The sequence below is a fragment of the Rhinopithecus roxellana genome, chromosome 19 (assembly GCF_007565055.1).
Source record: "Rhinopithecus roxellana isolate Shanxi Qingling chromosome 19, ASM756505v1, whole genome shotgun sequence".
NCBI classification, from domain to species: domain Eukaryota; kingdom Metazoa; phylum Chordata; class Mammalia; order Primates; family Cercopithecidae; genus Rhinopithecus; species Rhinopithecus roxellana.
In genome coordinates, this window is record NC_044567.1 from 52,001,841 (window position 1) to 52,023,054 (window position 21,214).

The 21,214-nt window shown below is 46.6% G+C and overlaps 1 protein-coding gene across 1 annotated transcript in view; it reads left to right on the plus strand.

Moving 5' to 3' along the window:
* The first annotated feature begins 5,502 nt into the window (after nt 1-5,502).
* Nucleotides 5,503-21,214, plus strand: part of UNC45B (unc-45 myosin chaperone B) — a 33,654-nt gene continuing 17,942 nt past the window's right edge. The window contains exons 1-7 of the mRNA XM_030924098.1: nt 5,503-6,007; nt 6,543-6,579; nt 7,572-7,747; nt 10,160-10,249; nt 11,798-11,965; nt 12,524-12,692; nt 16,939-17,109. Of these exons, the coding sequence (XP_030779958.1) occupies nt 5,840-6,007; nt 6,543-6,579; nt 7,572-7,747; nt 10,160-10,249; nt 11,798-11,965; nt 12,524-12,692; nt 16,939-17,109 (979 nt within the window). The 5' untranslated portion in view covers nt 5,503-5,839. The remainder of the gene's footprint in view (nt 6,008-6,542; nt 6,580-7,571; nt 7,748-10,159; nt 10,250-11,797; nt 11,966-12,523; nt 12,693-16,938; nt 17,110-21,214) is intronic.

Sequence of the window (21,214 nt, forward strand, 5' to 3'; positions counted from 1 at the left end):
CTCCGTCTCAAAAAAAAAAAAAAAAAAAAGCAAACCATTTCTACAGTCATCAACCCTGTAAAGCAATAACCGTGATAATGACATCAATGAATCAGGAATTGTTCTAAGTGCTTTTTCCACATAACTCATTTAATTCTTGTAACCCTTTTTTCCCCATATTACAGATGAGGAACTGAAGCAGACAGCAATGAACTTGAGCTCTCTTGCCTGAAACAAAGGATCTCCCTTGCCAACTCTCCTCTCTCTCCCTCTACCGCTCGGGCAGTCTCAAGCTCTGCCGAGTCATCCTCATGAACACAGCTTGGATCTGCTCTCCCCATCTCCACCGCCCCACTCTGGTCAGAGTCCCCATCATCGCCTGCCTGGACCACTACAACAGCCTCCCGATGAACCCTCCTGTCTCCATTCCTGCCTCTTTCCACCCATTCTCCACGATGCAGCCAGGGTTATCTTTTCAGATAAAAAATCTGGCCTGTTGCTCTTCACCCTCAAACCCCGCAATGGCTCCCTTACGTGCAGGAAAAAAGAAAACTCCTTATAATGGTCCATTTAGCCTTGCTACGTCCAGCCACCCCTCTCTTTAGGTTAAATCTTGCTGGCTTTTTCTGAGTTCTTACAAGGCATGGCTCTTCCTGCATCAGTGATTTTGCACGTGCAGTTTTTTCTGTCTGGAACTGTTAGGGAGTGAATTGTGCCCTTCCCCTAATTAAAGCTTATCCAATCCCTGGTCCACAGGCTGCATGCAGCCCAGGACGGCTCTGAATGCAGCCCAACACAAATTCGTAAGCTTTCTTAAAACATTATGAGATTTTCTTTCGATTTTTTTTTCCAGCTCATCAGCTATCATTAGTGTATTTTATGTGTGGCCCAAGGCAATTCTTTTTCCGATGTGGCCCAGGAAAGCCAAAAGATTGGACACCTCTGCCCTAATTTATATATTGAAGCCCTAACTCCGAATGTGGCTGTATTTGGATATAGAATGTATTATTATTATTATTATTATTATTATTATTTATTTTTTAGAGACGGGGTCTCACTCTGTTGCCCAGATTAGAGTGTAATAGTGTGATCATAGCTCACACATCTTCAAACTCCCAGTCTCAAGTGCTCTTCTTACCTCAGTGTTCTGAGTAGCTAGGACAACAGGTCTGTGCCACTGTACCTGACACTCGGCTAACTTTTTAAAATTTTTGTAGAGACAAGACTGTCACTATGTTGCCTAAGCTGGTCTCGAACTCTTGGTCTCAAATGATCTTCCTGTCTTAGGGCTTCCAAAGTGCTGGGATTACAGGCATGAGCCACCATGCCTGGCCTGGAGATGGGCCCTGTAAGGACATAATAAAGGTTAATAAGTGAGTTTGTATGGATAGGACCCTAATCAAACAGAACTGGTGCCCTTGTGAAAAGAGGAAGAGACTCCAGAGTGCTCTCTCTCTGTCCCTCCCACCCCCACTGCCTCCCTGAGCACACACAAAGATGAGGCCATAGGAGGACACAGGGAGAAGGTGGCTGTTTGCATCCAGGAAGAGAGGCCTCATCAGAAACCAACCCTTATGGTACCTTGACCTTGGATTTCTTTACTCCAGAGCTGTGAGAAAATAAATTTCTGTTATTGAAGGCTCCTGGTCTGTGCTATTTTACTATGGCAGCCAGAGCAGACTAATACAGGAACAGTTCCTCGTTATTTAGGTCTTGCATTGAATATTTATTCATTCATCCAATAAATGTATTGAGCACCTACTCTCTGCCAGACATTTTTATAGGAGTTCTATGTATACTAACTCATTTATCACTTACACAGGGAAACCTTTGAAATGATGTCGTACTTCCCTGTTGTATGTTTTCAAAACATCCTGGTATTCTTCACATTTCTTTTTTTTTTTTTTTGAGACAGAGTCTCGCTCTGTCGCCCGGGCTGGAGTGCAGTGGCCGGATCTCAGCTCACTGCAAGGTCCGCCTCCTGGGTTTACGCCATTCTCCTGCCTCAGCCTCCCAAGTAGCTGGGACTACAGGCGCCCGCCACCTCGCCCAGCTAGTTTTTTGTATTTTTTAGTAGAGATGGGGTTTCACCATGTTAGCCAGGATGGTCTCGATTTCCTGACCTCGTGATCCGCCCGTCTTGGCCTCCCAAAGTGCTGGGATTACAGGCTTGAGCCACCACACCCGGCATTCCTCACATTTAGAAAGCACAGATCCAGCTGGGCACAGTGGCTCATGCCTGTAATCTCAGCACTTTGGGAGGCCGAGGTGAGAGTATCACTTGAGCCTGGGAGTTTCAGACCAGACTGGACAACATAGTGAGATCTTGTCTCTATAAAAAAGTTTAAAAAATAGCCAGGTGGCATGCTCCTGTAGTCCCAGCTACTCAGGAGGCTGAGATGGGTGAATTGCTTGAACCTAACCTGGCAGGTCAAGGCTGCAGTCAGCTGTGATCATGCCACTGCATTCCACTTGTGACAGTGAGATCCTGTCTCAAAAAAAAAAAAGAAAAGAAAAGAAATCACAGAATCACAGATCCATGGAATTATTTCATTCATTCATTCAACAAATAACATTGAACACCTTCTTTTTCTTTTTTTATTTTTTTTTGAGACAGAATCTTGCTCTGTCGCCAAAGCTGGAGTGCAGTGGCGTGATCTCGGCTCATTGCAACCTCCATCTCTGGGGTTCAAGCATGAGCCACTGTGCCCCACATCGTTACAAACTCTTGGAATATGTGAGGGAACAGCATAGACACAAATCCTTGCCCTCATGAGTGTTCTATGCTTCACAATTCCTCGCACATAATAAATGTTTAAGGAATGCGGGCCGAGTGCGGTGGCTCACGCCTGTAATCTCAGCACTTTGAGAGGCCTAGGCAGACAGATCACGAAGTCAGGAGTTCGAGACCAGCCTGGCCAACATGATGAAACCCTGTCTCTACTAAAAATACAAAAATTAGCTAGGCATGGTGGCACACGCCTGTAGTCCCAGCTTCTTGGGAGGCTGAGGCAGGAGAACTGCTTGAACCTAGGAGGTGGAGGTTGCAGTGAGCTGAGATTGTGCCATGCACTCCAGCCTGGGCGACAGAGGAAGACTCCATCAAAAAAAAAGGAAAAAGGAAAAAAAAAAAAAAAAGAAATGAGACTGGGAGGTATGTTGGCTCACGCCTGTAATCCCAACACTTTGGGAGGCCAAGGTGAGCAGATCACAAGGTCAGGAGTTCGAGACCAGCCTGGCCAACATGGTGAAACCCTGTCTCTACTAAAAATACAAAAATTAGCTGGGTGTGGTGGCACGTGCTTGTAATCCCAGCTACTCGGGAGGCTGAGGCAGGAGAATTGCTTGAACCCAGGAGGCGGAGGTTGCAGTGAGCCGAGATTGTGCCATGCACTCCAGCCTGGGTGACAAAGGAAGATTCTGTCTCAAAAAAAAAAAAAAAAAAAAAAAAGAAAAGAAAAAGGAAAAAAAAAAAAGAAAAAGAAAAAAAAAGAAATGAGACTGGGAGTTATGGTGGCTCACACCTGTAATCCCAGCACTTTGGGAGGTCAAGGCGGGCAGATCACTTGAGGTCAGGAGTTTGAGACCAGCCTGCCCAACATGGTGAAATCCCATCTCTACTAAAAATATAGAAATTAGCTAGGCATGGTCGTGGATGCCTGTAATCCCAGCTACTCATGAGGCTGAGGCAGGAGAATCTCTTGAACCCGGAAGGTGGAGGTTGCAGTGAGCCAAGATCACGCCACTGCACTCCAGCTTGGGCAACAGAGCAAGACTCTGTCTCAAACAACAGCAACAACAACAAAAAAGATGTTTAAGAAATGCTTGTGGAATGAATTTCTGAATCAGTATTTGAATATAAGATCCCTTGGACCTAAAGTCACAGAACCGCAGGTCTCTGCCAATGTCAGGATCCCTTATCCTATTACCTCATTGCTACAGAAGGCTTGCCCCACAAAGGGGCCCAGGGCTTGCCGTAACATGAAGGCAGGAAATTCATCCATCTATTCATTCATTTATTTGCTCATTCAACAAACATGTGTTAGGGCTGGGCTTTGTGTCCAGCAGGGCAGTAGAACTTGTCCAAGGTCACAAAGCTGTGTGTCCAAGGTCACAGGTCTGGGAATAGAATCCAGTGTCAGTGGTTCCACCTGGGATTTTCTTCAGACCAGTCTTTCGCAGCTCTGGTCAGGTAAGTTTGAAGATATGTGTGCGGTGGAGGGGAGAGGGACGAGAGATGAGTGGAGGAAATCATCAGCATGAAGACACCACTCATTCATTCATTCATCCATTCGTTCCATTCAGGAAACACACTTTGGACACCGACTGTGCCAGAACCTGTGCAGGAAGGGGGTTGGGGGACAAGCTACATGGGATGCTGTCTTTACCTTCCAGGAGGGAGCTCACAGCCCAGGCTTGGGGGCACTGAAAGGCAGAAGAGTTCTTGGTCCAAGTAGGGACAATGTCATAAATTTGCTTCAGGAACTCCCAGTTAGCTAAGGAGAAATATTCTCGCCTCAGGAGAGACTCCTCTGTAATGGTGAATACATAGTTCTTGTCCCAGGAAGACCCCCTTTGAGGAGGGAGCCTCAGTGTGTCCCAGGAGAGTTCCCAGTTGGGTAGGGGGACCCTTGGTCTCAGGGGAATTCGCAGTCTGACCCAGCCCTTGCCCTAAGAGATCGCAGCCTGATGGGGGATACACAAAACCCACTCTCTGGGAGTTCCCAGTCGGATGGGAGAGGTAGGCTGAATATATCCACTCCATACACAGGGGGAGAAACAGGAGACCACATGAGGACCCAAACTAGTGAACCACTCACTCACACTAAACTGAGTTAGCAAGTCCTGCCGGTCTTTCTGAAAAGCAAAGACATTTGGAACACGTGAAAGCAGTGTGGGTTGAGGTGTTGCACAGAAGTGCAAAAGGGAAGGAACTTTCTTCCTCTGTTCCTTACCCCTCCCTCCAGAAAGGTATTTCTGGAAGTCTCCAGTTGGTCTGGGATCTGGGCACCTGCTGTGTGTCCCAGTCTGTCAGCCCCTCAGCTGTCACTCTGCTCCCAAAAATAGCAGTGGTTGAAGGGAAGGAGAGGACGCTGTTTATCTGAGAGAGAGGTGGAAAGGGGCTTTAGAGCTGTGCCCAGGGAGGGAGTCTGCTGGGGGGTTCCTGTCCCTTCTGGATCTTTCTGTCACTCTTTTGGGTGCGAGTGCCTGAGCCCCCCCCAGGACACCCCAGAGTGGGGTGCTTGGGTAGAGGCTGGTCGGCACCTCCATGTGGTCATGACTGACCAGTCTGGGGAGGGGGAGGGCCCTGAGTATCAGTGACAGACTCCAGGGGCACCTGCCCCTGTGGCCAAATATGGTCCAGAGCCACTGGCTGAGGCAAGAAAATCTCTTGGGTGGGGGCTGGGAGGGGCAGACTGAGGCTGGCTGGCTGGAGGTTGACGCAGGAGTGCTCAGGGGAGCAGCATCACAGGAGGGCAGATCGAAAGTATTGTCCTCACTGAGAAAGTGAGCAGGGGCCTGGGGTGTGCCTTGGACTGGGGAGGGAGATGGCGGACTTCTAAGACCTGCGACGAGAGTTCAGGCCTTTGGCACCAACTGAGTGGCTTCACTTGCTCAGGCTGGGAGGGACAGAGAGTGAGGCACCGGGACTCTCAACTTGGGCCAAGCTCTGAGCAGATGCTTTAATGTCCTCATGGGACAATAGATTTGGGGATTTTGGGGGTGGATCCCTTCCAAGCAGAATCCCCACCATCCTCTCTGGTGTGAGGGGACCCTGGAGCTCCGGACCTCAGGCCAGGAGCCCAGCCTGGGTCTGGAGTGAGGGGCTGACCAGACGGAGCTGCTCCTGTCCCGGCAGATGGCAGAGGTGGAAGCGGTACAGCTGAAGGAGGAAGGGAACCGGCATTTCCAGCTCCAGGACTACAAGGCCGCCACAAAGAGCTACAGCCAGGCCCTGAAGCTGACCAAGGACAAGGCCCTGCTGGCCACACTTTATCGGAACCGGGCAGCCTGTGGCCTGAAAACGGTCTGGGGCAGGGCAGGGCAGGGCACGGGGCGGGAGTGAGGCAGAGGGGCCTTGGGGCTGAGTGGCAGCCCCTTCACCCTGATAGGAATTGCCCTTCATCGCAGCCGGCTCCGCTGGATGCCTGGGGTTAGAGAAGGGTGTCTCCCCTGACCCATGCCCTGGAAAGACAGAAATTCATCCAGAGCAGAATCAGCCCAACGCGAGGTGCTTTCATATGTTATTCATGGCATCTTACTAATGGCTATGAGATAGCTGTTGTTGTCCTCCCCCTATTGCAGATAAGAAACACGGATCCAGAGGGCTTCATTAACTTGATCAAGCTCTCCCAAGTAGTAGCAGAGCCGAGATTCAAACCTGGGTTTGCCTGATGCCAAAGCCTGTCCTCTTTGCCATGCCTACAAGGAGCATGCCCTGGGCCTCTGACAGCCTGCAGCTCCCCCAGCAAACCCTCTCCCCTCACAGTGGGGACACTCTCTGGCCATCTCTGCATTGGGCCCACATTAACCGAGTCTCCTTCTCCTTCCCCTTTCCTCAGGAGAGCTATGTCCAGGCAGCTTCAGATGCCTCCAGAGGTGAGTCCCTCCCACCCCCAAGCTTGCCCTGTCACATTGTCCTCTGCATGGCCTGGGTTTTAATCTAGTTACCATTTTGGGGGAAGAAACAGTGAGTATGGAGTGACTTCAGAAGGGAGAGAACAAGCTGCAAAAGGGACTGGAAACATATCCTCTGAAGAGCAGTTCAGGGAAGCAGCAATATTTAGCCCAGAAAAGGCAACTCACAGGTGGGACAGAGAGCTGCCTTCAAATTCCTAAAAGGCTGTCACAAGGAAGAAGGATTGGATTTCATCTCAGGGGCTCCAGGGCTGGGCAATGTTACAGGGAACACATTTCAGGTATGGAGAGGGCAAGGTTTTCTGATTAAGCTGGCTGGCTGTCTTTTTCTTTTTTTTTTGAGATGGAGTCTTGCTCTGTTGCCCAGACTACAGTGCAATGGCATGATCTCAGCTCACTGAAACCTCTGCCTCCCAGGTTCAAGCAATTCTCCTGTCTCAGCCTCCCAAGTAGCTGGGATTACAGGTGCATGCCACCATGCCTGGCTAGTTTTTGTATTTTTAGTAGAGACAAAGTTTCACCATGTTGGCCAGGCTGGTCTCGAACTCCTGACCTCGTGATCTGCCCACCTTGGCCTCCCAAACTGTTGGAATTACAGGCGTGAGTCACTGCACCAGGCCTGCCTGGCTGTCTTGAGAAGGAGGGAGCTCCCCATTGCTGGAGGTATGCAAGCACTGATTGGTTAAGCCCCTGGCAGGGATCCTGTAGCAGAGACTGGAACATTAGGAATTGGATGACATGACCCTCAAGCTCTCTTCCCACCTTGAAACTCTGTGGCTCTTACTGTCTGTCTAACAAAGGGGAGGTATGGGCCAGAGAGTCCACATGGGTGGATAATCTCCAAGCAAGACACAGAAGCCCAGCAAGAGCATGCTTCCTGGAGTTGGGGCAGTGGAGCTGGTGGTCTATAGTCTGGCTCCCTAAGGCCCTCATCCTCTGTCTCCCCTCGATAGCCATTGACATCAACTCCTCGGACATCAAGGCTCTGTATCGGCGATGCCAGGCACTGGAGCACCTGGGGAAACTGGACCAGGCCTTTAAGGACGTGCAGCGTTGTGCCACCCTCGAGCCACGGAACCAGAACTTCCAGGAGACGCTGAGGAGACTCAACACCAACATTCAGGAGAAGGTGAGCTGGGCCTCTTCCCACAACCCTTGGCTGCCCAGTCCCTCTCTTCATTCCTAGTAGGAATGGGTTAGGGAAGTGGGTCATCAGGGCAGGGCTAGCCCTACCTCCACACTCTGAGACAGAGACAGCAAGTGGCATACTCAGGCTGCACAGAACAGCTAAGCAGGTGCTTCTATCTGTGATGCCTGTTTGAGGGCACAAGCCAGCCAAGGCTAGAACACAGGTCTTTTAAATTCCAGATGGGGCCTGGTGCAGTGGCTCATGCCTATAATCCCAACACTTTGGGAGGCCAAGGCGGACAGATCACCTGAGGTCAGGTAGTTTGAGACCAGCCTGGACAACTGGCGAAACCCGTCTCTATTAAAAATACAAAAAATAGCCGTATGGGTGGGGGTGCCTGTAATCCCAGCTACTCAAGAGGCTGATGCAGGAGAATTGCTTGAACCTGGGAGGCAGAGGTTGTAGTGAGCTGAGATCATGTGCCATTGCACTTCAGCCTGGGTGGCAGAGAGAGACTCCGTCCCTCACACCCCCCACAAAAAAAAAAAAAAAAAGAATTCCAGATGGAGACTTAGAAATATTATTATAACTTAGCATATCTGCAACATGATCTATCTCTCTTCTAAGTATTATAAAATACCTGGGAATTGAGGACATCGATGAGGGATAGAGGAGAGCCAGGCCCCATTAGGAGCGTGATTGTTTTTTTGGAGACAGACTCTCACTTTGTTGTCCAGGCTGGAGTACAGTGGCATGATCTCAGCTGCTCACTCCAACCTCTGCCTCCTGGGTTTAAGCAATTCTTGTGCTTCAGCCTCCCGAGTACCTGGAATTACAGATGTGCACCACCACACCTGGCTAATTTTTGTGTTTTTGATAGAGATGGGATTTCACCATGTTGGCCAGACTGGTCTCGAACTCCTGGCCTTATGTGATCCACCCACCTCAGCCTCCCAAAGTGCTGGGATTACGATGTGAGCCAGGAGCATAAAATATTTTTTAGGAAATGGAGTAGCGTAGGGAGAACCTGGACCAGAGGTGAGAAATCCTGAACCCTAGTCCTGGCTCAGCTGCTAGTTTTGTGGGGCATCTGTTGGGGTGTTGGTTTCCTCTCTGTAAGAATGGCAAGGTAATCAATCACTCAGCCCCTTGCTCCAAGACTCAGTAACTTCTACACATCTGGAGAAGCCCTGTGGTAGGACCACAGCATGCTATCCAGGGTGCAGACTCAAGGACTAAGGAAATACAAACTAAGGAGAGATTCAGAGAGGGATAGGCGAAGGAAAGACCTCTCTGCATCCCCAAAGGAAATGAGCACAGGGCTGGATGCGGTGGCTCATGCCTATAATCCCAGCACTTTGGGAGGCCAAGGTGGGAGGATCACTTGAGCCCAGGAGTTGGAGACCAGCCTGGGCAACACAGGGAGAGATGCTGTTCCTATCAAAAATTAAAAATAAATTAAAAATAGGCTGGGTGGGGTGGCTCACGCCTGTAATCCCAACACTTTGGGAGGCCAAGGTGGGTGAATCACTTGGCATCAGGAGTTCGAAAGCAGCCTGGCCAGCATGGTGAAACCCCGTCTCTACTAAAAATATAAAAATTAGCTGGACGTGGTGGCACATGCCTGTGATTTCAACTACTTAGGAGGCTGAGACAGGAGAATCACTTGAATCTGGGAGGCAGAGGTTACAGTGAGCCGAGATTGTGCCATTGCACTCCAGCCTGGGTGACAGAGCGAGACTCCATATCAAAAAAAAAAAAAAAAAAAAAATTAAAAAATGAGCTCAGAAGTAGGTGGGAGTACTGTGGACCCCCAGAACAAAGTAGCAGGAGGTTCAAAACAAGCTGGCGAGGTGGAGGATGTTGATCAGTTCAGTCACTTTATGAAACACCCAGAGCAGTGGGGTTGGAGTGGGGACTGTGAGGGACTAGATATCCCAACAAAATGAGTTCGATTTGCTTGAAACAGAGCTTGAAAGCTGCTTCATCTACACTTCAGGTGTGTTAAAAAGAAAAGAAAGAAAGCTGCTTCAGGATTCTGAGTATGGAGATATATTTCTGTTTTATCCCTATTTAAATGTCTAATAGCAAATGGTTTACTAGACTCTAAAACTGGGCTGAAGACCCTTTAGGCCTTCCCAGACTGTTGCGATGTCTCAATGGGATAACAAATGTAACCAGATGGTAAGCCTTCAGGGGCAAGGACTTGATTTTGTCCACAATTCGACTGTATTTATTCATTCATCGTAGTTATCCGGTAAGTGTTTGTCAAATGAATACATGAATGAATGTATGTGTGGGAGCCCAGAGTAGACGCCCTGATATTTACTGAGATGAACTGAATGTGGAGCTGAAATGACGTGGACCCCGCCTGCCTCCTTCCCCACTCCTTCCTCTCTCCTCTCTCCTTAGCTCCGAGTGCAGTTCTCCACAGACTTGAGGGTACAGAAGATGTTTGAGATCCTCTTGGATGAAAACAGTGAGGCTGATAAGCGGGAAAAGGTAAGTGCTGGCCAGTATCATCCAGCCAGCAGAAGGACCCGCCAGTCTGGACAGTGACATCATTCTGAGGGGGAAGGGGGACCGGAGGCCTGTCTTTGCAGCCCAGGAAGGAAAATTGGCCAAAGGTTAATCACATTGGAACACAGTGTAAACCATAAGAAAGACTGAGATTTGGGTGAATCCAGTGAGGAGGGTCATGCCGCAGGGTTGGATCCTGTCTTTATTTGAAATTTTGATGTTTTATTCATCATGGATTATTTTTGGCATTGATTTTGATTTTTAAAAATATAGCATTGATTATTATTTGATTATTGAGTTCTTTGGTGTCCCTTTAAATTTTGCACCCAAGGCAAGTACCTCATTTGCCTCACTGTAACTTCAGCCTTAAGAAATAACAGCCCGTTAAAATCACGTTTTATTTTATTAAAAAATATTGTAAAGAAGTCTTTCTGAAAAATTTAAATATTTACAGACATAATCGTCCTCTTAACCAAACTTGTTACCTTGTTTTTTTTTATGTTCCCTTCTAGTGCTTCTGCAAAAGAAAAAAATTGAACATTTGAGTGTTTTACATCTGTAAGAACTTGAGAGACAATGTCCAGGGAATTTTTGTTAGCTTTGTGGTCAATAAATCCATAAACTAGGCAAATATCTTTCCTAACAAACTCTTGTGAGAACATAATGAGTTGTTATAGATAAAACAAGTTTTTTTTTTTTGAAAAGTGCAAAGCCCTTAGCTGATAGTGATGGTTCTGGGCATGCTTGCCTGAAATTCTCTATTCAGCCCTCTCCCCAGCACCCACTCAACATCTCTTTGCCCACCTCCTCACCTTCTTCCACCTCCTGTGTTTCTCAGCCCTGGGTTCTCAGGTCCTGCTTGAGACCTGGAGCCTTTTAAGGTTCATGCATCCTTAAGTTGGAAGGCTTTCGGTGGGAAGAGACTTGGGAACCTGCTTGCTCAACTGCCTAAATTTACAGATGAGGAGTCTGGGGTCCAGAGAAGTGCCGTGACTCACCTGAGCTCATACAGCTACCAGGGAGCAGAATCAGAACTCAAACTCAGGGCTTTCAGGTCTCATCTAGTGTTTTTGCTGCTCACTTCCTGGGAACTTCAGATTCCTCTGAACAGGGAAATCAACAAAATGTTTAAGGACATGATTCTCCGTGTAAAAACCCTACATTTCTCCACCATTTTTCTAGTCCTTCTCTAATAAGCATTATACACATCTTTATTTTAGCATATGTGCAATTGGAGTAAACATATGATTCTGATTCTGCATACCAATGCTTTTTCCATTGCTCTTAGTCTTTTTATTCATGACTTTAATGACTGCAACATATCTCATCCAGTTGGTCTTGATGCAAATTACCTGGCTTTTTTTCTTGAATTATGTTCTTGGGCTGTTTTTCCAGGAGGAGGATTACAAGGTGAGATAATAGAACAGTGTTCTGAAGATCCAGTCTTTGCACTGGCTCTTGTACGGCCCATGGTACAGGCCTGGGTGGCCATACCTCCCTCGTAACCCTCATTGCCTCTTCCTCCTTCAGGCTGCCAACAATCTCATTGTCCTAGGCCGTGAGGAAGCAGGAGCTGAGAAGATCTTCCAGAACAATGGGGTAGCCTTACTACTGCAGCTTCTGGACACTAAGAAGCCTGAGCTGGTGCTGGCTGCAGTGCGGACCCTGTCGGGCATGTGCAGCGGCCACCGAGCCAGGGTGAGCCCCTGGCTGTAGGGCATGTGGAGCAAATGGCTGCTGGTCCAAGGATCTGGAGGGTGATGCATGGTCAGGGCTGTGGCTGGCATCAATGGAACCAGCCACAGCCAAAGCCAAAGGGTGTTCCAGTCTCTTTTTCCCTTTGAGTTAGAAATGGGTTTAACTAAGCAAAGACAAGTTATTGAAAGTGCTTAATGCAGAAGTGGTGAATGCAAAGGCTATGATACTTTACATTTTCTCATGCTAAGTCTTTGACACCCAGTGTGTATTTTACACTATAGCACATCTCCATATGGTCTTGCCACAGTGCAAGAGCTCAACAGCCCCATGTGGCCACTGGCCACTGTATTGGATGGCACAGCTCTGACCTCTGGAGATGGGCATGGCTTGTGTCAAGAGGTTTCCAGGACCGGGGAGCCCCATGAGGCAATGGCTGCCTGGGCTGATTTCTCTACTGCATGGGATGGGGTGGGGAGGATTATCACACCCTCTCTAACCTGCATGGCAGCTGGAATTGAAGGGCAAGGCAGCTGACCATGGTTCTTGCTGGGGTTCTAGGCCACAGTGATTCTGCATGCAGTGCGGATAGACCGAATCTGTAGCCTCATGGCGGTGGAGAATGAGGAGATGTCTCTAGCTGTCTGCAATCTGCTCCAAGCCATCATTGACTCCCTGTCTGGGGAGGACAAGCGGGAGCATCGAGGGAAGGAGGAGGCCCTGGTTCTAGGTAGGAAATATTCTTCAGTTTTAGTTCAAGGGGATGGGGAAAGAAAGAGTCAGTTGCCACCTCAGACTGGGCATTCCCTGTATGTGGGGATGGCTTGGTTTTATGTCTTTTCTTTTCCTTTTTTGAGATGGAATCTTACTCTGTCACCCAGGCTGGAGTGCAGTGGGGCGATCTAGACTCACTGCAACCTCCACCTCCTGGGTTCAAGCACCTCTCCTGCCTCAGCCTCCTGAGTATCTGGTACTACAGGCACACACCACCATGCCCGCCTAATTTTTGTATTTTTAGTAGAGACAGGGTTTCATCATGTTCGCCAGGCTGGTCTCAAACTCCTGACCTCAGGTGACCTGTCCACCTTGGCCTCCCAAAGTGCTGGGATTACAGGCATGAGCCACTGCACCTGGCCTGTCATATGTATTTTCTGATTATAAAAGCAACAGGCATAGCTGCAGTATTCACAATAGCTAAAAGACAGATACAACTCGAGTGTCCATTGGCAGGTTACTGGATGAGAAAAATATGGTATATACATACAATGGAGTAATAGCCTTAAAAAGACAGGAAAATTTGACACATGCTACAACGTCTATGAACATTGAGGACATTATGCTAGTGAAATAAGCCAGCCACAAAAGGACAAATACTGCATGGATCCACTCATATGAGATACTTGAGTAGTCAAATTCATGGAGATAGAAAGTAGAACAGTGTTTGGCAGGGGTTGGAGGAGGAGAAATGGGGGGTTATTGTCTAATGGGGATGGACTTTCAGTTTTGCAAGATGAAAATAATTCTGTGAATAGATTGTGGTGTTTGCACAATGGTGTGAATATACTTAATGCCATTGAACTGTACACTTAAAAATGGTTACAATGGTAAATTTTATGTTATGTAAATTTTACCACAACTTAAAAAAAGTAACAGAGACTTATTGAAGACATTTGGGAAAATATAGAACTATGTAAAAATGAGAATAAATGCCTATAATTGCCCATTTAGATAATCACCATTACCATTACCATATGTATCTTTCCTGTCTTTTTTTTTTAAACCATCCATATCAATATCTAACAAAATCGGAATTCTGCTATGAATAGTTACATGTTCTTTTCTTCATTGAGCATTATATTAATATTGCATACCATTTAATATTCTTAAAAAGGATTCCTTTGATTTTAATAATTAATTTTACATTTGTTTCCTGCATATGCACATACAGACTCATGCTTCTCCCTGCACATCCAGGTCCTAGGCATCAACTTAGAAAATGTTGCTCTGGCCAGGAGGGTCAAAGAGGCAGGTTCACTCAGAAAACTTTATTTTCAAGAACATCATAATCTTCCCTTGTGTGGGTAATTCACCAATCAGCTCTATATTATTGGAGATTTCAGTTATTTCCAATTTGCATGTTTATACAAAACTCTCTAGGAGCCATTTTTGCATCTATGTTTGCATTTATAATTTCTATTTATTTATTTATGTATTATTATTATTTTTGAGATGAAGTCTTGCTCTGTCACCCAGGCTGGAGTGAAGTGGCATGATCTCAGCTCATTGCAACCTCCACCTCCTGGGTTTAAGTGATTCTCCTGCCTCAGCCTCCCGAATAGCTGAGATTACAGGAGCACACTACCATGCCTGGCTAATTTTTGTATTTTTAGTAGAGATAGGGTTTCGCCATGTTGTCTTGGCTGGTCTCAAACTCCTGAGTTCAGGTGATCTGCCCGCCTCTGCCTCCCAAAGTACTGGGATTACAGGTATGAGCCACCATGCCTGGCCACATTTATAATTATTTCCTGGGGTCAAATTCCTAGAAATGGAGCACTAGGTCAAAGGCTATGAGCATAACTAATGTTCTTTCTACATCTTGCTCTCTAATTCCTTTCTGAGAGGCTGCATCAATCTATACTCTCGCCAAGCAGTGATGAGAGTCCCCATTTCAACACATTCTCATCAGATTTGAATGCTATCCTTCTTAAGGATATTTGCCTTGGATGTAGATTAAAATTATCTTGCTTGATTCAAAATCAATTACTCATGAGATTGATCATTTTTCTGTATCTTTGTTAGCCATTTGGATTCCTTTATCTTTGGATGGTTTGTTCACGTTGTTACCTATTTTTTAATGTTTTTCTTATTTGTTTATAAGAGGCTTTTTTTTTTTCTTTTTTTTTTTAAAGACAGAGTCTTATCTATCACTCAGGCTGGACTGTAGTAATGCAGTCACAGCTCACTGCAGCCTCAAACCTCTGGGCTCAATCCTCCCACATCAGCTTCTGGAGTCACTAGGACTACAGGCTCATGCCACCACGCCTAGCTAATTTTTAAATTTTTCATAGAGACAGGGTCTCACTTTCTTGCCCAGGCTGGTCTCAAACCCCTGGCCTCAAGTGATCTTCCTGCTGTGACCTCCCAAAATGTTGTGATTACAGGTCACTGTGCCCAGCCCTGAATTCCTGGATTCTGGATGTGACTCTGACTTACTATTATTATAATGGTCAGCTAGTCACTTTCCTTTTCTGAGCTAGAATTTTTGGAAGATCCAAGATGGCCCTGCTTGTGTGGCTGGCGGTTAACTGGAAATGTTGACCCTGTGGCCTTGCTAGTGGCCAGCTTGGGTTTCTATAGAACATGGTGGCTGGATTCTAAATGGACAAGCCCCAAAGTGCAAGTGCCATGTAAGCCTCTGGTTGTGCCACAGGTCATGTGAGCAGCCCAGGGCCAGTGTGGGAGGAGATTACCCAAGAGCATTTATACTGAGAGTCGTGTTTCCCAGGGAGACACCAATTCGCAATCTTCTATGACTTCCTTGGGTTGAACATCTCTGCTACAAAATTCTCCCACATATTGATTTCTACTCTATCCCCACGTAGCTTCCATCTGCCTCTGGCCCAAAGTCTGCCCTCTGGAGTCTCACAGAAGGAGCCTGTTATCTCACTCTCATGACATGCCTTTGTCTGAAGATGAGCTGTCACATCTACTTACATCTTTCCTTCTTTAGGCGGTGGAGCTGTACTCCTTCATCAATTATTTATCTGACATGGTTTGGAGAGCTTTGCTTTTCGGTTTGCCTGCCTCTGGGCTTCATCCTAGAATGAGAACAAAAATCTCTAAGTCTCAGGGAGGGCAAAATTAGAAAAAGGCATTTGCCTTTTAAGATCTACCAGTGGCACTTTGGGAGGCCGAGACGGGCAGATCACGAGGTCAGGAGATCGAGACCATCCTGGCTAACACAGTGAAACCCCGTCTCTACTAAAAAATACAAAAAACGAGCCGGGCGAGGTGGCGGGTGCCTGTGGTCCCAGCAACTCGGGAGGCTGAGGCAGGAAAATGGCGTAAACCCGGGAGGCGGGGCTTGCAGTGAGCTGAGATCCAGCCACTGCACTCCAGCCTGGGCGACAGAGCGAGACTCCGTCTCAAAAAAAAAATAAGGCCGGGTGCGGTGGCTCAAGCCTGTAATCCCAGCACTTTGGGAGGCCGAGACGGGCGGATCACGAGGTCAGGAGATCAAGACCATCCTGGCTAACACTGTGAAACCCCGTCTCTACTAAAAAATACAAAAAACTAGCCGGGCGAGGTGGCGGGCGCCTGTAGTCCCAGCTACTCGGGAGGCTGAGGCAGGAGAATGACGTAAACCCGGGAGGCGGAGCTTGCAGTGAGCTGAGATCCGGCCACTGCACTCCAGCCTGGGTGACAGAGCGAGACTCCGTCTCAAAAAAAAAAAAAATAATAAAAAAAATAAAAATAAAAATAAAAATAAAAAATAAAAAATAAAACAATCTACCAGTGGGCAGGAAGTCCTGGTGTCACAGGCAAAAGCTTGAATTCAGGCACCCAGCATGCCTGAATCTGTGGGGAGTGAAATGTCTCTAAAGAGTATAAATTCCCTTTCTGAAAAGCATTTTATTAAATCAGTTTATTAAAAACCACATAAAGCATCCCTGGAGCTCTGCCAGTCACTGCTGGTAGTGAAGAACTTTCTAAGAATCCAAACTGTTCAAGGATGGAATGAGCTGTTGTAGAAGTCAGTGTTCAGGGTGGCTGGAGGACCGTTTGCAGGTGTTGTCTAGGGATTTCTCTCCCTTTTTTTGGGTGAGATGGGCAATACTATACTCTCCTGGGAATTCACATATTCAGGAAGTAGTGGATTCAGTATTTCCAGAGTCTAGAAGCTGCTGCTCTTCCTGGTCACATACATGTGAGATTTCCTACCCCTTTCTACTTACCCCTGTCCTCTTGTTTTTCAGACACCAAGAAGGACCTGAAGCAGATCACCAGCCACCTGCTGGACATGCTAGTCAGCAAGAAGGTATCTGGCCAGGGCAGGGATCAGGCACTGAACCTGCTCAATAAGAATGTCCCCAGGAAGGACCTTGCCATTCACGACAACTCACGCACCATCTATGTGGTGGATAACGGTGAGAAGAGGGGAGGGTTTGGGGCTTGCTCAAGCCTTTTAAGTGGGCACCAGGGCACTAAAGAGAAAATGGAAGATGTGAGGCTCTTGAAGGGGTCTTCAGTCCTAACTGAAAAGGTGAGAAAACGCGTTGACACATCAGGATCACCAGTGGGCCTGTGAAGGTGCAGGTCAAGGCTCTGAATTCAGAGCCTGAACACGCCCAGGAAGTGCCCAAACACATCCCCAAAACATGTGGGTGGAGCTACCTAGCAAATGGGGACAAGGACTCCACCAACCGCAGGGTAAAATTCCAGAAGTCTCATGGTTGGTAAAATACTTCACAGGCCTTTCAAAAGGGAGGAAATTGTATCAAGTATACTTTACATAAAGCACAGTGAGAATGTTTGTAAACTCAAAAGTATCTGAGACAGTTCTCAATCAGTTTAGAAGTTTATTTTGCCAAGGTTACGTACATGCCCCGCAGAGAGGAAACACAGAATCACAGAAACAGTCTGTGGTCTGAGCCTTTCTCCATTTATGATTTTAAGGGCTTCAATATTTCAAGGGGAAAAGCAGCCTGGAGGGGAAAGAGAAAGGGTATGTTCACATTATATGAATGCATACGTTGGAAGAGAAAGGAGGAGGCAGGGAAATAGTCAATTACGTATTTGTCTCCTGCTCAGTAAATGACCACTTTACATAAGATAAGGTGAACATAGAGTGGACATATTTAAGCTCTAGAGTAATTTACTAAACCTGTGTAGATATTTAATTCTTTATTAGTAGCTGTCTGCTTAGGAATAAAAGGAAAGGCAGTTTCTCGCATGACTCAGCTTTCAGCTTAATTTTTTTTCCTTTGGTTTAGGGAATTGGGGGGATCCCAAGATTTCATTTTAGTTTTTAAATTTATTTTTATTTATTTTTTTTAGAGATAGGGTCTCATTCTGTTGCTCAGGTTAGAGTGCAGTGGCGTGATCATAATCACTGCAACCTCAAATTCCTGGGCTGCAGCGATCCTCCTCCCCCTCAGCCTCCCGAGTAGCTGGGACCACAGGCATGCACCATCATGCCCGGCTAATTTTTTTTTTATGTTTTGTGAAGATGTGGTTTTGCTGTGTTGCCTAGGCTGGTCTCAGAATCCTGGGTTCAAATGATCCTCCCGCCTCGGCCTCCCAAAGTGCTGGAATTACAGGTGTGAGCCACGTCACCGGGCCAAGATTTTATTTTCTTTTCACATGTTCTAGCAGACAGTCACTCAATTTGTCAGCTCCGAGGTGTTACCCCTCTCCTCAGTCAACTTCTTTGATTGTTAAGGAATCATACCTGTGGTTTTATGATCTGCTATGGTAAATTCTTCCAAAGATTTTATGGCACACAGACTATCCCTTGTTCTAAAAGATTCAGATCAGCATTTCCCAGCTTAAAAAAAATCTTTTGATATTGCACTTCCCTTGTTTGATTTTTACAGACCTCAACAAAGTGCATGTGCAAGTGCTTAGACTTCAGCACATTACTCTACTGCTAAACGCCCAAACCCCACTTCCTCCCTGCCTCATTCTGGTCTTCTACACGTATATCATGAAACGTGAGCGTTAACAACAGACCTTCTCTCTCTGCAGCAGGATCTAGGCTCATCCACTTGTTATGGGTTGGGACAGGTGGAGAGCAATATTTTTTATTCTATTCTTTTTGCAAAGGGCACTAACATGGATAGCACTTGGGTAAAAATAATGTGGATTTAAAAATTCCAATATTCGAATACAAAGCTGCAATGTTGGGGTGTTACGTGTTGTGCAAACTGGGCTGGGAGGTACGGTAAAGGAGCCGTGAGGATGTCAAGCCTGAAGTGAGCTTTTGGGTGAGGGAAGGGGCAAAGATTGACAGGAAGAAGGTCTGGAGTGTTTGAACAGAAGAGAAACGAGATGCTCAAGGCGTGGGCAAGAATGGAAGGGGAGAGTGGGAGATGGGATTGGAGAGGTGCATTTGAGGGAGGCTTTTGGGACCCAGGCTGGGGACTCTGGGTTGGCTCATCAGGCACTTCCTGTTACTCCCCAGCCCTGTTGAGCGCTTTTTAAATGTGTGGTTGTGACATAATAAGAAATATACATATTTGGTCTCTGCTGCTGTTTCCTGGCACACAGCTAACCTCTGAAGTGATAAGTATCTTTTTGTATGCTCATGTAATAACTGGTGGCTGGGATCCCCTAGATAGCCTCAGAATGTCAGAATGGGGGCCAGTTGCCAGGGGAAACAACCATGCAATCACAGGATTGGAACTTTCAGCCCCGTACCCCTTACCTCCAGGGAGGGGAGAGGGGCTGGAGGTGGGATGCATCACTAATAACCAATGATTTAATCAACTGTGCCTACATAATGAAGCCTCTGTTAAAAAAAAAAAAATCCCTAACCAGAGGGGCTTAAAGTGCTCCCAAGTTGGTGAACACATGGAGGTGCTGGTGAGGTGGCTACCTGGAGAGGGCATGGAAGCGCCACGCCCCTTGCCAATACCTTGCCCTCTGCATCTCTTCCATCTGGCTGTTCCTGAGGTTTTGTTTTTGTTGTTGTTGTTTTTAAATAATAGATTGGTAATCGAGTAACTAAACTGGTTTTCTGAGTTCTGTGAGCCATTCTAGCAAATTATCAAACCCGAGGGAGAGGGTCATGGGAATCTCTGATTTATACTTGGCCAGTCAGAAGCACAGGTGGCAACTTGGACTGCTGGCATCTGAAGGAGGGTAATCTTGTGGGATTGAGCCCTTAACCTGTGGGGTCTGTGCTAACCCCAAATAGATAGTATCAGAGTTGAATTGTAGGATACCCATCTGGTGTCAGAAGTAAGCTCTGAGAGTAGAAGCAGTTTAGGGAGGAAACAGAAGTTTTCCTTTAAGTGGTAAAATGTAGGTTACACAAAATTTACTGCCAGGCACTTTCTTTTTCTTTTTCTTTCGTGTGTGGAGATGGGCTCTGTTGCCCGGGCTGGTCTCAAACTCCTGGACTCAAGTGATCCTCCCACCTCGACCTAACCAAAGTGCTAGAATTATAGGCATGAGCCACCAAGCCACCTCTAGGCACTTTTTTTTTTTTTTTTGAGACGGAGTTTTGCCCTTGTTGCCCAGGCTGGAGTGCAATGGCATGATCTCGGCTCACTGCAACCTTTGCCTCCCGACTTCAAGCGATTCTCCTGCCTCAGCCTCCCAAGTAGCCGGGACTACAGGCACCCGCCACTGCGCCCAGCTAATTTTTTTGTATTTTTAGTAGAGGTGGGGTTTTGCCATGTTGCCCAGGCTGGTTGCAGGCACTTTTAATTCCCTCCTAACATCTAGAGTTTCATGCCTCCCAGCTTTTACCCGGAATGTTCTTTCTCCTGCTTCCTTGTACTACCCAAGGTCTGACCAGCCCCAAGCTACCTCTAAAACCTGGCTCTGAAATCCACCTGTCTGTTGCCCCAGAGGCAATATAGTGTGACGGCTTACATCACAGGCTTTGAAATCAGACATGTTTGGGAGTGTGTCCTTGCTATGTCACTGGGCAACTTACTTGACTTCTCTAAGGCTTGTTTTTCTCCTCTGAAAGATGGGAAGAATGATTTCTAACCAGTAGGGGTATTGTTAGGATTAGACGAAGTTAATGTGTATAAGCTCTTGGCATGTAATAAGTGCTCCGAATAAATTGCAGATATTATTTTGTTGAAGTGAATGACCCCATTTTCAGTGCTACCCTTCTATACTTATCACATCTCATTGTAATCTTCATATATCAGTTTTCCCTATTGTATTGTGAGCTTTTGGAGGTCAGGATCGTATCATTTATTTTGGTAGCCAGTACCCCAAAGGTGCTCATTTATTCAACAAAGACATGACTGTTGAATTTGCCTGATGGTAATAGGAAGCCATTGAAGATTTTTCAACAGAAGAGATGAGAAGATATCATCGTAATAAATGTAAATATGGCATTTACTAAATAAATAATAATTACACACTCAATAATAAACATTTGTTGAGTGATAGTGATGTGTCTAGATTGACAGCAGGGTTTCCATACGTTATCTCATTGAGCCCTCAAACTTTATGAGGTAGGTAGTATTGTTCTCATTTTACAAATGAAGAAGCTGAGGCTTGAGGAAG